At 42.4% G+C, this 17,267-nt stretch overlaps 1 protein-coding gene across 2 annotated transcripts in view; it reads left to right on the top strand.

The window, feature by feature from the left end:
• The window catches only part of SH3YL1 (SH3 and SYLF domain containing 1), a 40,965-nt gene that overhangs the window by 1,253 nt on the left and 22,445 nt on the right, over window positions 1-17,267 (top strand). For both annotated transcript variants that reach the window (XM_060647292.3, XM_060647300.3), the window contains exons 2-4: window positions 12,334-12,444; window positions 15,267-15,380; window positions 17,101-17,165. In XM_060647292.3, the coding sequence (XP_060503275.1) occupies window positions 12,334-12,444; window positions 15,267-15,380; window positions 17,101-17,165 (290 nt within the window). The remainder of the gene's footprint in view (window positions 1-12,333; window positions 12,445-15,266; window positions 15,381-17,100; window positions 17,166-17,267) is intronic.

Here is a 17,267-nt window from a genome sequence, read left to right as displayed (position 1 = left end):
TCTACTGGTAGGAGAGAAGGTTTTCAGGTTTTGTTCTGCTTACAGAACATGCGCGTCCTGCATTCTTGTTCTCAGGAATGTTTTTATTGAGATGTGGGAGATGCCTAGTTAATAATAAGTTAGAAGATATGTATTACATGCACAATGGAGAAATCACAGGTCTCCGGGTGCCCTTTCCTTCCTTGTGTGGGCCTGCTCTTGGAACACCTGTGGAGTGCCTTACTTCTGAGGTGTCTGCAAATTACTATGTTGAAGGTTAGAATAATCAAATAAGTTATAGCTTCCATCCTGTTGATCTTGTTTAAATTAAGGAGAATTGGTTGTTGGTTTACTAACGTCCTATTTACTTTTTTAAGTTTATTTATTTTGAGAGAGAGTGTGTGTGTATGTGCACCAGTGGAGGAGGGGCAGAGAGAGAGAGGGAGAGAGAGAATCCCAAGCAGGACCCGAACCACCTGATGCTGGGCTCAAACTCATGAACCATGAGATCATGACTTGAGCAGAAACCAAGAGCTGGAGGCTTAGCCGACCTAGCCACTCAGGCGCCCTTACCGACATTCTAATTAAACAAAAGTTTCTGTAAAATGAGAAAATACTAACCTCATCTTTTGTAAGATTAAAAAATAATAATCTTTCCTCATCAAGAATGATGTGATGCTTTTATTCCACTTAGGAAGCATTTACTCTCAGGAGAGCTCTCACTCTTTGGAAATAGGATGCGGGGCTTTCAAAAGGAAAGCTGGTATGGGTCCAAGGGAAATGGGGCTGGCTGTGTTGCTGGAATGACTGCTGGTCACAGAAGGCCTTCTGCATATTGCCTTGTTTGACATCGTCGTATGCAACTTAAAACCTAAGCACGCTGAATTTTCTATTTTGGGAAGAGTCCATTTTTTTTCACCAAATGATCAGACCAGAGTGGCATGTGTAGTCAGTCCTGCTCTGGATGAGGATCACTTTTTAGTTTGAGAAAAGATAAAAGTGAGTGTACATCAAGGGTTTCCTAAAGCTGAAGGTTAAGTGCTCACCGCTCCCTACCCTTTGTCTCCCATCTGCAGCCTGTGGTTGGGGAGGAGAAAGGAAGCTTAGGGTACACTAATGTTCGGGGTTCAAATGCTCAATTTGGTTTAAAGTTTGGACTGCAAGGCTGCTGATGTGAGCAGAGAGACCGGTTTTGATTTCTGGAACTGACAAGTTTTGTCCCTTGAGTCAAAGGAAGAAATTAAACCAAGGCCACATAAAGATAAGAATCAGTTGAAGAAACAATGACCGGCCTTAGTTGTCTGGCGGTGGCTTTCAAGACCACAGTGTTCTAACAAAGCTTCCAAGCTCAGGTCATTATGTCAAAGCCCTTTAAAAAATTACTTGGTTGCGTGAAGGTTTTTTTTTTTTTTTTTTTTTTTTTTTTGCAAAGATTTAATCAATTTATTCTATATATTTCCTTTGCAGCTTTCTACTTACTTTGATTTTGGTTGGGGTTTTATCAATTCAGTGAATTAACCTTTATTTCATGTTAGTTATAAGGCTTAATAATTTGGTTAATATCTAATTAATGGACATTTGGAAAACCATTTCTAAACTTGTAAACTTTTCCTATAGGTACCTCTTTCATAGCCCAGAGTCCATTGGAGAAAATATTTTAGTGGACGCTGGCTGATATGAAGGAAAGTTGGGAAACCCTGGTCCTGAGTCCAGGGCGGGGGTGGAAATGCTTGAAAGTGGTCAGTTTCTAAGTTACTCTAAGCAGGGGTCTCAGGATTCTGTTTTGCAGGGATCCAGCCCCTAGTTTATGGCCCATGATCAATATGGAAATTATTTCCACAGCTTAAGCTTGTTTCAAGCTTTTGAAGTTTCCAAAGTAAACATTTTCTCCCCAGTATCTTAGAAACTCTTAATTAAAAAAAAAATTATCTTAGTATAGACATTTTCAAATATTTTAATCACTTTTTTTAAAGCTTATTTATTTAGAAAGAGCATGTGCACAGGAGGGGCAGAGAGAGAAACAGAGACAGAGACAGAGAGAGGGAGAGAGAAGATCCCAAGCAGACGCTGTGCTGTCAGTGTGGAGCCCGACTCGGGGCTTGAACCCATGAACTGTGAGGTTGTCACCTGAGCTGAAATCAAGAGTCAGACGTTTAACCAACAAGCCACCCAGGTGCCCCTTAATCACTTTTCCAAGAACATTTTAATCTAAATTTCTTAGCTTGAGGTGTGGCAGCCAGTCACTCTTAGGAGGAAACTCAAATATTCATGGAGAGTTTGCTTTGGCTTGGGATTCAGGAGACAAGACTTTTGTGCATGTCCAGTCGAAAGGCTTCTTTAGCAACGAATGACCTGTATCGTTATACCTTTAGTGGTATAATAAGGCCAACATTCTGACCAGACCATGCTCTCTCTATACCTTATGGCACAGCAGAGGAAAAGTGGGTGAGCCATGAGTTGATGCTGAGGACAGGAACTAAGATTTATATCTAAGTTGTTATTATTATTTGTTGGCTCTGACAGAGAAATTCACTATATTTAACTATGACTAAGCAATATGATTTTATCAGCAATTTAATAGGATCTGTGCTATTAAAACAAATTAACCATTGTCTTCCATAGTTCAGCCAAACACGAAGGCATCCTGACCAAGACCAGGCCTGTCAACCCCTGGTTCACGGCTACGAGGGCTCACAGACCACACTGCATCTGAATTCCCAAGTCTGATAGCCCCCTTCCCGTGTTTACAAAAAAGGCTGCGACCTTTGCCCACAGCAGGATGTTTGCAATAGCAGCTCTCAACTGTGGAATTTGCTTATTTGACTGGTTTAATTCTGCTTGCTTGATAGGGTTCACAGCAGAAAGTCTTCTGGGGGTAAGATTTATGTACTATTTACTATGTTTTAGTTGCATGTGTCAGAAAATCTGATCCAAATTGGCCTTAGCAGAAAAGGAAAACATACTGGTCCAAGTGACTGAACAGTCCAGAGCTGCTGTGGCTTTAGCTGTTGCCCAGTCCTAGGCTCCAGCAGGGCCAGCAGAGCCCAGATTCTATCTGCAACTCTGGTCAAGTGCCCTTCTGTGTGGCTTTGCTCTCAGGCTCTCCCCTTGTGGTGATAAAATGTTGTAGCAGGTCCACATGGAAGCGCCTGGGAGAGGGGAGTTGTGCAGCTACGCACGAGCACTTGGTGAGATGCAGATAGCAGATCAGCTTTGGTTTGAAGCTCTGATGTGGCAGGAGATTTGTTCTGACTTTCAGACTTGGGTCACCTGCTCAGTGCAGGATCAGTGAAACAGACAAACCGTGACGGTTCTGAAATAAGACACATAGATGTTCAGCAGCAGAAGGAACACATTTCTGCCATAGGTTACCGATCGATTTCAGTAAGTTGTATGGAGAATCGAGACATATGAACAAGGCACTGTAGGGTGCAGAGGTCAGTGACATATGCTGCTTCTGCCCTGGAAGGATTGTAGTTTAGTGGTGGAAAAATGAAAAGGTGAGAACATGAAGTGGGAAGAAGACCAGTTGGGTGGGCGTAAGCCTCAAATCACAAACTCGAGCGCCGAAATGGGAACATGTATCACGAGCCTTCATTTTCTACCAGGCGTGGCTATCTTCGTTCTCTCTGGTGGCAGTCACGTTTTAGAGTGGCCCCAGGTCTGGGCTACCACTGCCCACTCATTTAGCTTTTGGTGTTCAGTTACTACTAATCCTGAAGACGCTGCTACGCTGGCCCTTGCTGCATTCGAAAGGCTCTGACAGTCCAGTCTGCTGGAGCATTGCCCAGTTTCCTCCTAGGAGCAGAACTGCCCGCCCACGCCTTCTGGGTCAGCAGGACCTTGGTGCGGGAGCCACGTCGGCCCTGCGCATGCACGGAGCTGGGGCACTCTGCCCACTGGTCTCGTGGCGTCAGCCCTCCTTGGGTTTCCTTCTCTTTTCTCATCCCCCCGTTCTTTAGAGGACCTGGAGAGGACTGCTTTAGGGTGCTACACCATCAACCTGTCCCTTGCTTCCCTCTGGCCCCCTCTCTCATAAGGTCTGGGAAATGCCACAGAGGTTGAGAGGCAGGGAAATTTTGCTATTACTTAGCACATTTTCCTCTAAACCCATTGTATTTTGTATGCAAGTGAACTGTGTCTAGTCCTCACAGGGATTTGACCTTCAGTTCCCAAAAGCCACACAAATACTTTATCATTTAACACATATTTATTGGGCACTTAGCTATATGTCGTTGTGGCATGTGCTGGAGATATTACAGTTAATAAAATAAAATAGTCAATGTGCTTACCCCATGGGGCTCACATTGTAGTGAAGGGTATGTACAAGAAAGATCAGATAGATAGGTGGGTGTGTAGGTAGGTAGGCAGACAGACAGACAAACAGATGGTAGATACAGACAGACATAATTGATTGACAGATAAATAGAATAGATATGGATGCAGACAGATATATACGGTTAACAGACAAAGCAGTGATATGGGCCATGGTGCAGACTAAATATGATGGGAAAACTTTGAGGGGTGTAAGCAGTGGGGGACTGCTATCTTAGCTATTACTTAGACGGAACATTTTTTTTTGCAGAAATTACCATAGGGGCTCAAGACTAGGAACAGAGAAAGCAACCAGGAGACTTTGAATAGACACAAGAATTTATATTCTTTGGGCCAGGCTGCTGGTAGGGAGGAGTGAGATATAATCAGATCTTGAGCATATGTTGAGGTTTATATTCTGATAGGGTGTGCCAATGGATTGGTGTGGCTGTGAGAGTGACAGAGAAGTCACAGTTAGGCCAGGTTTTGAGTGTGAGCTCCCGGAGAGATAAAGCCTGCCTGGAGAGAAGGCTCAGGGAGAAGGTGAGGAGAAGGGAGGGCATCACAGGCAGCTTTGTATAATTTGAACTGCTTACTTGACACTTCATGCCAAGATGGAGAAAGTAATTGATATCGTGAGTCTGGAATTTAGGGGAAGGTTAAAGAGTAGATAAAACCTGGAGATTGTCAGAGATAAGTGGTGCTTACAGTTACAGGACCTGAGATCTGAGTGTAAATGGAAAAGGATGGGGCCAGGGGGACAAGAGGGTCTTGGCGTCAGGGGATCAAGGCAGCGCTAACAGCCTTGGTGGCTGCTGAGTCCTTGTGAGGCCACCAAACCAGATGTGGGGGCAGGTGTGTTCCTGTGCTCTTCAGCTCATGGACTGGCTTGTGTGAGCCACAGTGGAGAGGCTCTGCCTGCCACCTCAGGAAGGGACAGTCCCTCCAGGACAGCAGGAGATAGGAGGCTACCCTGCTGATCCAGAGCAAGCACTGTAACCCTGCTCAAATGGCATGCCCACAAGATCAGCCTGGTGACGGGTTAGTCATTCGAAGGGGTATGCAGAATGGTTTCACTTAGAAGCAGCGTTTTAAACTTGGTCTTGAAGAATGAGTTGTATTTCAAGAGGTCAGAGGTTGGCACTGTTTTTCCTTAAGGGGCCAGATAGCACATGTTATTAGGCTTTGTGGGCCAAGAAACAAAATTGAGGACATATGTAGACACTCATATAAGAGAGAAAACAAACTACCACAATTTTTTAATTGATTAAAACAGAAATAGAATAATTGAGAAGTTGTTTTTTTTTTTTTTTTTTTTTTTGTAATACAAATCTTGTGATGAGACAAATGTGATTCTCTTTATGGGAGAACATTTTGCTACTTGAGATTCGAAGTTAGTGTTACTTATCATGAAAATAAATCACAAATGTTCAACTGTTATGCTGACTATGATGCAATTTTACCTGTAACATCTTTGAAAATGTGTTTTCACACATAATATTATTATTGTGTTTTAATTTTTTCAGACTTTAAAAATGTAAACACTGGCAGTGCCTGGGTGGCCTGGTCGGTTAAATGTCCGACTCCTGATTTCAGCTCAGGTCATGATCTCACAGTTGAGAGGTGGAGCCCTGTGTCTGGCCCCTTACTGGGCCTTGAACCTGCTCAAGATTCTCTCTCCCGCTCTCTCTGTCCTTACCCAACTTGTGCTCACACATGCGTGGGTGCTCTCTCTCTCTTTCTCTCTCTCTCCCTCTCTCTCTCTCTCTCTCTCTCTCTCTCTCTCTCTCTCACACACACACACACACACACACACACACACACACACAATATTAAAAATGTAAACACTGTTCTTAACTCCTAGGCCATAGGTGACCAGGTGGTGGCTGGACTTGGCCCAGGGCCATGGCTTGCCAACCCCTGTGGGGTCCCTCATCAATTTACTGCCCCTTACCTCCCAGGGTGTCCTTCAGTGTGGGCTCTGGGATCCTTAACAGAGCTCCTTAAAGTATTACTCCTTTAAAGCGGGCACAGTGATGAGCTTCCTCAGTACAGGGTGCAGGAGGAATGTGACAGGAGGGACAGGCAGGCGTCAGCCATGTGCCAAGAGGACCCGGGTGGATCCTACCCGCCCTCCCACAGGCCCAGGAGAGGACCCCTCTAGGACCAGGAAGCCTGGGCCTGGCCAGATACTCCCCCCTTGGCCCCTCCACTCAGAAACCAGATCTCCTCAGCTCTTTCTGGCAGCCAGACTTCCACGGCTGGCCCGTGCCACCAGCTGCTGACTGCTTGTACCCCAGAGGGTGGCCCAGCAGCCCCCGAACAGGCCCAGCCTGGGGGAACATGGCCCCTCTGCCACCTGCAGGCACCACATCCTCTCCAAAGAGGTGCGCACCTCTTCCAAACTGGTCCTTAGTGAGGGCTGTCTCAGTCTAGGGTGCCATCCAGAATGGATAATTCTCACAGCCGACCTCCCTCTCAACCAGCTCTGCGCATTCCACCTCCTGCTTGGACCGAGGCTCTGCACCCGCTCTAGGTGAGCAGGGCGGGGGTGTTATAGCTGTGAAAGACAGCAGAGCTAGGCAAGTGACGGAAGCACAGGATAGGACCCTAGCACCTTGAATTGTTCCAAGATGTACACTGATGGGTGTTGTCGGCATAGAGAAGATAGATCTTTTTTGTTTGAGAAAGAACGTGCATGCTCTCGAGTGGGGGATAGGGGATGAGAGAGAGATCCTAAGCCCAGCTTGGGGGGTTGATCTCAGGACCATGAGAGCATGACCTGAGCTGGTCAAGAGTTGGACGCCCTAAGCGACTGAGCCACTCAGGTGCCCCGAGAAGAGGCATCTTTTTAAAGGTTTTAACATTTCGTGAAAAAGCAAAACACTGCTTTGCTTTTTTTAGAAGGACTTGCAAATAGTGTATTATAAATACTATTTAATCAAAGAAGTAAGAATGTTAACATATAGTATGGTATTTGATAGCATTTTTACCCATGTTTCCACCTCTCCGAACTACCTAAGTGATTAGAATATACGTATATAAAACAAGTCAAATCTAGTCCTAAGTTAGAAAATGAAAATTACAAATACTTCTCCCCCATCTTTCTTCTTCAAAATTTAGAATTAATTTTTAAAATGTAATAATCGGGTAATATTAGCTGCAATAAAAAGCCTCCATCTCTCAATTACCTAACACAGTAAGAGCCACTTCCCCAGCACGTAATAGTCTAGTGTGGATATTCCAGGTGGCGGACAGCTTTCCCCAGGCGGTGACCCAGCTGGTGACCCAGGGGACCCAGGGGACCCATCCTTCCCCCCTGTGGCTGTGCCATCAAAGTCCTCTTCAGCCAGCCAGTGATGGGAAAGAGAGGGTGGAGAAAGCAATACGTCTCAGCTGTCGTGGCATAGAAGTGACACACGTCACCTTCTCTGGGCACCTGCCTCTTGGGGACAGTGCTCCCTGTAACACAGGAAGCACACATGTGTGTGGGCAACCAGCTGTCCAGACACAAAACCAATAAAGCCAAACCCTCTGTATGCAATTCATTCAACCCATGAAGAGTAAGGTTGTGAGGCCTCATCTTAGATACCAGCAGAAATTAGGAACTCAAATACTTTGTCTAGTTATAATGCAAATTACAGTCAATGCATGTACCTTATGAACAGAGGAAGTTGTATTAGTCAATTTCGTAGTTATACTCCTGTTTGCTGACTCACATACCTTCTTAGCAACCAAAATGGAAATGAAGTCACTCCTATCTCAGTATATGCTCACCAATCATGGCTTTTAAAAGCTATCAATTGCATCAATACTGTACTGGAAATTTGGAAAGTTGGAAATGCCCTTTTCTTGATCACTGTGGAATAAATATCAAAAAACAATCGTATGTCATTATTGTGTCGCCTGAAGTCATGGCTTATAGAACCACCTCCATAACATGTACTTTAAAGGGCCAAATGTTGGGGTGCCTGGGTGGCTCAGTTGGTTAAGCATCTGACTGTGGCTTAGGTCATGCTCTTGTGGTTTGTGAGATTGAGCCCTGCATTGGTCTCTGCACTGACAGCATGAAGCCTGCTTGGGATTCTCTCTCCCTTTCTCTCTGCACCCCCTCTGTCTCAAAATAAATTAAAAAAACATTTAAAAAATAAAATCAATAAATGAATAATTAAAAAATATTAGGTTCTTCATATTCTATACCAATATAACTTTGAGATGGGTCAAATATTTAGTATAAAATATAAGCTGTGCCTGTATAGTTCTTTTTTTTTAAATTAAAGCCTTTAGTCACAATAGTAGTTAAAAAGATGATAACAGTAGAAATCCCAGAGACATGTTCCCATATAAATAAAAACAAATGCTGAAAAATAATAATTGTTTTAAAAAGCAAGCAGAGATACAGATTTGCGGCGTGAGCACAATTATAGACTAAAGAATATGATGCCAGAAAAACAGGCAAAGAATATGAACAGAAAATGTGCAAAACAGGACATGTAAACAAACTAAAGAAAAATTCACTGGCATTCAGATGAATTCAAATGAAATTTGTCACCCTGTTTTTCTGACGTATGGCCTTTGCCTTTACCAGTGTCCCCCATGACAGTGGACGTTTTTTATGGTAATACCCAGTGATCTAAACCTGGGTGGTATTTTTCAGAGGCAATTTATAAAGTAATATAAGCTAACAAATTATGGGTTGTTTTTATTCATCGATTCCCAACCCCTAAGACTCTACCCTAAGATAACTGTCATCCAACAGTAGTATCTCTGAAAGCTAAAAATGGAAATAATCTACATATTTGGCAATAGGAATCAATTGAAGCATACACTGAAATGCAGACAGTAGTATTGGGGGATATTAACAGCAGGGGTGGCTTTTCCCCCAACATTTGCATATGTATACTTTTTCCATTATGTTTACAATGTGTTTATGCCATAATTTCTGATCATATAAAAATATAGAAGTTTTTTGTCATACTTGGTTGGGCCTTTTGTACTATGAATTTGAAAAGTAATTCTCCCATAATTTCTGGTTCTCTTATCTGGTTTGATTTCTGGCATTTCAAACTGTTGATGAATTTGGAGTTTATCCCCATGTAGCATGAAGCTGTGGATGAATTTTCATTGCTTCCCCTCCCCCCCGCCCCGGCAAAAGATCACTATTTATTGTGTAACACAGCTTTTCTACATTGATTTAATATGTTATCTTTATCATCAAGGTATTTTATATATTTGGGTCAATTTCTGAATTTTCTATTTTGTAAAATTGATTTTTCTGCCTATATTTGCATCTACTATCAAGTAAATTATTGACACTTTATTTTATTTTTAATTAATTAATTTATTTTTTTTAATTTTTTTTTTAACGTTTATTTATTTTTGAGACAGAGAGAGACAGAGCATGAACGGGGAAGGGGCAGAGAAAGAGGGAGACACAGAATCGGAAGCAGGCTCCAGGTTCTGAGCCATCAGCCCAGAGCCTGACGCCGGGCTCGAACTCACGGACCGCGAGATTGTGACCTGAGCTGAAGTCGGACGCTTAACCGACTGAGCCACCCAGGCGCCCCTATTTTTAATTTATTTTTAACGTTTGTTTATTTTTGAGAGAGAGAGGCAGAGTGCGAGTGGGGGAGGGACAGAGAGAGAGAGGGAGACACAGAATCCGAAGCAGGTTCCAGGCTCTGAGCTGTCCGCATAGAGCCCGATGTAGGGATTGAACTCACGAACTGTGAGATCATGACCTGAGCCAAAGTCGGACGCCCAACCGACTGAGCCACCAGGCGCCCCAAAGCTTTATGATATGTTGTGGCTTTGGCAGAGCTTGTCCCCTCATTATTCTTCTTTTAAATACTTTCCCTATACTTTCTTGCTTATTTTTCCATATGAAACCGAGCATTTCATTTAATTAAAGATACTTGTAAAACTTAAAAGAGAAGATGAATTTGATTTCATTAAGACAAAAAGTAGAAAAACATAAGAAAATTCCAAAGACAAGTGCCAAACAGCGAATCAATATTTGTAACTCATGTTCCAGAAAAAGGTTAATTCCTTTACTTTATAAATGAATAAGAAACAGAGAAATACCCCCCAACAGGACACTATGGAGAAGACTTGATGGAAATGGAAAGATGTGTAACATCACTCATCACAAAAGAACAAATTAAAGTACACTAAGAGCTTCATGCCAGAGAGAGTGGTGCTGGCACTGCCACTGACTGTAAACCCTAGAAATTAGGCAAACACGCCGAGTGTCTGCTTTCACATATTGGGTGATGGGCGAGTGTGCCCAAGGTCCCAGAGAGGAGGGGAACCCCACGATTACCCCTTTTCCTGTACTTTCTCTTCTCTTGCTGAATGGAGGAGACAACGGAGTTTGGGGAAGCCATGCATCTGAACTGGCAAGGCAGCCTCACAGAGGGGAGTGGGCCCGAGAGATCTGCTGGAGGACCCATGAACCCTTGGCGAGTCCCAAACCCTACGTTTACATGTAAAACTTTCAAGATGGCGCCAAGAACAGCTACCAGGAAGCTGTGAGGTGAACTGTTTTCAGTTCAGTGAGGGTTGTGGGATAACAGTTCTCACCGTCTGCTCATTAAGCCCTGAGCACACTGGGGAGCGAGCCCAAAGAATCACACCACACTTGGAGGGCTCACATCAAAACGACTGTACACGCACCGAAGCAAAACACAGAAGCAGGCCTTGGAAAGATTGATATGCAGGTCAGTCCCTGCATGGCCTACTGCTAAGGGCATCAACTCTGTTTAAGGAAGACAACAAAATCCAGACATTCAATGTGGTGATATTCACAATATCTAGCAACCATCAAATTTTACCAGAAATAGAAAACAGGAAAATCTAACCCATAGCAAGAGAAAAATCTGTCAAAAACAGATCTGGAAAGGCCAGAGATGATGCAATTATCAGATAAGGATAAAAAAAGCACCTTTTAAAATATGCTCAAGTATTTAAAGAACAACATAAACATAATGAGAACAGAAATGGAAAGAATAAAAACAACCAAATGGAACTTTCAGAGCTGAAAACAATCTCTGAAATGAAAATTTCATCCGATGGCCTGAATAGCAGACTTTACATTGAAGCCTCTTGGCTTCTTTGGCTCTTCTGATTCCTTTCCCTGTGATAAAGAGATGGTCTATCCCCACATACTTCAGGTCTGGGAGGATTATCTGCACACTTGTTGGAACAAGTACATGCTTGCTTGCATGAGTTTATGAACACCCAGGCAAGCCTGACAGGTAGAATGCTGTACAAACACATTGGAGTAACCACTCGGTTCCTGAGTCTCTTAGGATTTTCCTAATAAGGACAATCTATACAGACAGTTCAACATTTTTTTTCAACGTTTTTTTTTTTTAATTTATTTTTGGGACAGAGAGAGACAGAGCATGAACGGGGGAGGGGTAGAGAGAGAGGGAGACACAGAATCGGAAACAGGCTCCAGGCTCCGAGCCATCAGCCCAGAGCCTGACGCGGGGCTCGAACTCACGGACCGCGAGATCGTGACCTGGCTGAAGTCAGACGCTTAACCGACTGCGCCACCCAGGCGCCCCTCAACATTTTTGACAAAAGTATCCAGATACAGTAAAGTTCATATTTTTTATTTTGGACAGTTGCAATAAATTATATATTTTTTATTATGCGTAGTTATAAATTACATCTTTTGTTAATTCTTTAAATTTTAATATTTTTAAATTAGCATTGGGGTAAATTAAGAATTACACAGAGAAGGTATATAATTGAGAGATTGGACCATATTTTGTTTAAGATCCTTTAGAATCCCATGATTTTATAATTTCTGGGATTTTGAGAGTTTAGGGTTTCCTAATCTCAGAATGAATTTAATTTATCAGGAAAATAGAGATGAGACAATAATTTCAGGATTTCCAATTCATTTTATTTGTCTGGAAGGATACAATTTATTAATGCTCAATTGTGCATGAGAAAAAATGAAATTATAATAATTTTCTAACTTGTATGTACTAGATTTTTTCATTAAAATCTCTTTTTTTAATCTTTCAGTGAATAATCCCATACCTTCGAATCTGAAATCGGAAGCAAAAAAGGCGGCTAAAATTCTAAGAGAATTCACAGAAATAACTTCCAGAAATGGACCTGATAAGATCATTCCCGGTAAATAAAATATATACCATTCATTTCTAAAGTTGTTTTGTTGTTTAAGTTACTTGGTGCACTTCCTGACCCCAGGCAGTGGACCCCCTAAGAGCAGCAAGCCCACAGAGTAGTGTTTCCCTCCTTCTCTGGGGGACCCCCACACCTCCCTTTGCCTTCTGCCTTTGTGGAGGCGGCCTCTCCTGCCTCCCCTTCATGGTGTCCACTTTGGTTTTCCCCCAGCTCACCTGTTCTTGTCCTCAGTTTCTGAGGCCTTGTAAGTTTATCCTGCAAACTCACTAGCTAATCTCATAAATAAATTTTAATTTTGGGTTTTCTCTTTCTAGATAAGATATTTACATTTTATAGGGGTTTAACAAGACATTAATCAATAATTCCCAACACAGCTACATATCATATTCCTTGGCTCATTAAAATACAGTGCTTAAAGTTCCTGCAAACCTGCTGAATCAGACCCTGGGAGCGGTGTGGCAGGAATGCGCATTTTTAACAATGCTTCCCATGTGATTCTAATGTGAGGCTGACCACATAAGACCTGAGTCTAGAGATGACCTTTTGGGAGCCACTACCTGTCCATTGCCACTAGCACTTATCTCTACAGGGTGTTTCGTGGACTACTTGTCTTTGCCACGAGGCAAAGAAGGTCCACATGCCGACTACCTTGGGCAGTGCTGCAGACTAATTTCCCTCTTAACCACCACGACTCTGATCCAGGATGACAAAGACTACTTGATTTTTTTTAACTACTTTAACTTCTTAAGTCAGATGTTTAAAGTTATTTAGCAGAATTTTAAATATTAAAAACTTTTAAATTTGTTATAATAATAATAATAATAATAATTATTATTATTATTATTATTATTGTTATTTTGGCCCAGCCACCACTTCCATCATAGGAAAACAGTGCTTCTTGGAGCCTGGCTACTCAAAGTGCCGCTGGACATCACCTGGGGGCGCGTTAGAACCGCAGGACCTCAAGGTCCCACTTAGACCTAGTGAGTCAGAATCTGCATTTTTTACAAGATCTCCAGTGATCTATATGTACACACAGGTTTGAGAAGGACTACTTTAGGACTTGAAGAAAATTCAATCAGAAAAACTGAATTTTCAGTAGCAGTATTCTGAAGCAGGAGATAGAAGACATTTCTTGATATATATCAGCATCTGCCTATGTGGCCCGCTAGCCCGATTTATGGAAAAACTGGATTTCCTAACACAGAAACATCTGAGTATGGATTACCTCTCATGGATTTTGTGCAGTGAAATTCCATCATGACTTTCTTCTGCCTGCAAAGACCACCTGACTCCCTTTCAGTGAGTTTAGCTGGGAAAGTGAAAACCAGTTTACGTGGCAGCCTGGGTAAGACCTGACTCTCAGGTGTGCAGGCTGTGTGTGGTGGGGAGGAGAGGGCCCCAGGGGCTGCCAGAGAGCCAAGCCTCTCCTTTCCTAGAGCCTTCCCTAGGATGGTGGGGGGGGGCATTATGTTTAAATTAACACTAGGGTGATCTATTATATAGTGGAGGATAAAATCTACAAAAAACAATTTAAAACAAAGCATCTAGACTGTAGACCTTAGCGGTACGAAGTCACACTCGGGTGTGAGGGGCCTGAGATCCGTACAAGGACATTTAGAGGGTGAATCTGTACTCAGTGCATCTCTGCCATCCATGAAAAGCTACTTGGCAGATCAGTTAGGCATTACTGGTATTTTAGTGTTCCTGAATTTGGGTAGAAAATCTATAAAAACAAACCTGATACTTAAAATATGTTCATCTGCTTTTGCTCTATCTAAATAGAGGCAATCCTGACCATACACACATCGAGAGTGGAGTCGAGGTGTGGACAAAGATGTTCTACCAAAGTGGGGTTGTAAAAATAAACCTATGTGATATACAATACAGCTTTCAACCGCATTACAATATACTTATAACATTTTGAAATACAAAAAGGAGGCACTGGATGCCTGGGATGAGCACTGGGTGTTGTATGTAACTGATGAATAACTAAATTCTCCTCCTGAAACCAATATTGCTCTGTTAAAAAAAAAAAAAAAGGGACATTGGGGTCCAAGGGTAATTTCAAATGTTGAGGCTTCCCTTGTTATTTGAAGGACATGCTGTTTTGTGAATAAATCCACAGAAAAGGGAGGCACAGTGTTTACTAGGCACATATATTAATAACTCATTTTATGTGATGAACTTCCCTGAAATGTGAATAAACCAGTGGTTTCTAAATTGAGTTATATTCTCAGTACACTAGTAGTTATGTGTTACTCGAATACTCAAATAGATCATTTTACAAAGTTAAAAGTCTTTTAAAGTGGCAAAATCACTTGGTTTTTCTGTGTTTGAATCCAGATTTTCATATTAGTAAAAGGTGAACTAACTGTATGGATTTCAGATCAAAGTTCCACAGTTCGCAGCAGTTTCTCCTTAGTACTTAGTACAGTATGGATCTTTATATTATGAGTTATGTTCTCAACTAATTGAAATCTCCAAATTATTTGTCCTGCTGGTAGATGTCACTGAAAAATCTCATCTGTATATCTCATTTATCACAGCGGTTGCAGGATGGTTGAGCACTTGTGACGTTAGGTGTAACATTGGAAACATACAAGGAAGGAGGTGGGGCAGGGAGGCCCAGGTGCACGTGCTGCGTAACCGAGTGTTTTTCAGCTCACATGTCCCACTAAGGCTCATACTGAGAGCCCTGGGTCCTGCCAAGGAGACTGCTGTGTGTACTGAATCTGCTCAACCCCTGAACATCTATCCAGGAAAGTCCATTAAAAATGCTCACCTGCTCGTTATCTTTAATTTTGCAGCCCATGTAATTGCTAAAGCCAAGGGCCTTGCGATATTGTCTGTGATAAAGGCTGGATTTCTAGTAACTGCTAGAGGAGGCAGTGGGGTCGTGCTGGCGCGTCTTCCCGATGGAAGTAAGTTGACTGTTTTCGCTTTGAACACAACTCACAGGAGCGTGGTAGGTTTCTTCATCCTTCTTTGTTCAGCCCTTGGCTAAGAATCAGAAACAACCAAGTTCTCTTCTCAAGCACTACCCACGTTTTCACGGGTAGACTTCCCAGCAGTACAACCAGCCCAGGTAGAAGCACATTCAAAGGCACTTCCCTTCTGGGGGCTCAAAGTCTGTGAGATGTTCCCACAGCGGTGACAGGTAGCTCTCTGTGAAGGTGGAGATCTGTCAACCTCTGGGGTCTCAGAATCTCAGGAGGACTTTTCTACTGGGCTTTTCTGCTGTTCTTATTTCCCCTGTGTTTCTCACTTCTGAGTCCAGATGCTCAGTCCACAGAGGGTAATTTAAATTTTTTTCTTAACGTTTATTTTTGAGACAGAGAATGAACGGGGGAGGGTCAGAGAGAGAGCGGGAGACACAGAATCTGAAACAGGCTCCAGGCTCTGAGCTGTCAGCACAGAGCCCGACACGGGGCTTGAACTCACGAACCACGAGATCATGACCTGAGCCGAAGTCGGACGCTTAACCGACTGAGCCACCCAGGCGCCCCTCACAGATCGTAATTTAAAAGCTGCCCAAATGAAATAGCAGATTCCCTGGGGCACCTGGGTGGCTCAGTCAGCTGAGTGTCTGACTTCAGCTCAGGTCATGATCTCACAGCTCTTGAGTTCGAGCCCCACGTCAGGCTCTGTGCTGTCAGCTCGGAGCCTGGAGCCTGCTTCCGATTCTGTGTCTCCCTCTCTCTGCCCCTCCCCTTCTCATGCTCTCTCTCCCTCTCTCTCAAAAATAAATAACATTAAAAAACAAAACAAAAACAAAAGAGAAGCAGCAAATTCCCCAGATCCTGGCCGGATGGGCAGTCTTCAAACAGCGACAGCTCCTAACATAGGAAATGGAAAACAACTTTGGGGTTATATGACGCTAATTTCTGTAATACAAACTCCCCTAAGCCTGGGTAGATTAGTTCTAAATATATTCAAGCAATATCCTGTTACCTAGAACACAAATCAGGTTAGGAAACTAATAAGCATCTGCAGAAAGGACTTTATCTAGGCTCTCCCACCCTCCCCCCATCAGATTAATTTTCTCCCTAATTCAAATGGAATTATTGTACTAAGTTTTAAAATGTAAGGAAATTTATCTTGTTAAAATCTTAATAATCTTGAACAGATAGCCTATTTCTTGTGCTACTATGCGAAAAAAGACCAGTTTTTGCCCTCAGAGATTTACAATAGAAACGGTTTATTATTGTGTTACCCTTAGAAGTGATTATAATAAACTTTTTTGAATCCTTTCGCTCTGTTATATCTATGATAGAACTCTAACTAAAAACTAGAATTACAGCTCAATTATTTTGTAAAACGTTATACAAATGTTGATAGTTAAAATTAGATATGTTTAGTAGGTGAGGATTCAGTAGTTTGGTGTTATGCACGTTTGTAGAGAAAGATCAGGGGGCATGAATTTGTGAGTCTGTGGGACTCAATGTCTAATACCTTTCAAATATTTTTAACTTAAAGTTATACAGGCTTATTAAAGAACATTTTAAAACACAGGGGGAAATACCAAAGTCTCATTATTTTAAAAGAAATGCTATTTGTTCACATTTTAGCATTTTCCTTCCCATATGTGTGTGCCAAGCAGTTTTAATGTTAGAGTAACGTTTGCTTCTTTGTGTTTGTTAGAGTGGTCTGCACCGTCAGCCATCGGCATAGCTGGGCTTGGTGGAGGGTTTGAAATAGGAATTGAGGTAAGTGTGTGAAAACACAACTGCGACTTACTACGTGAAGCTTGAGAGAGTATCTACTGTTCTCATTTCACCATCGATGGAATATATTTTATTCCATGTATT

Source organism: Panthera onca, chromosome A3 (genome assembly GCF_046562875.1).
Source record: "Panthera onca isolate mPanOnc1 chromosome A3, mPanOnc1 haplotype 2, whole genome shotgun sequence".
Taxonomy (NCBI): domain Eukaryota; kingdom Metazoa; phylum Chordata; class Mammalia; order Carnivora; family Felidae; genus Panthera; species Panthera onca.
This window is presented reverse-complemented; position numbering and strand designations above follow the sequence as displayed.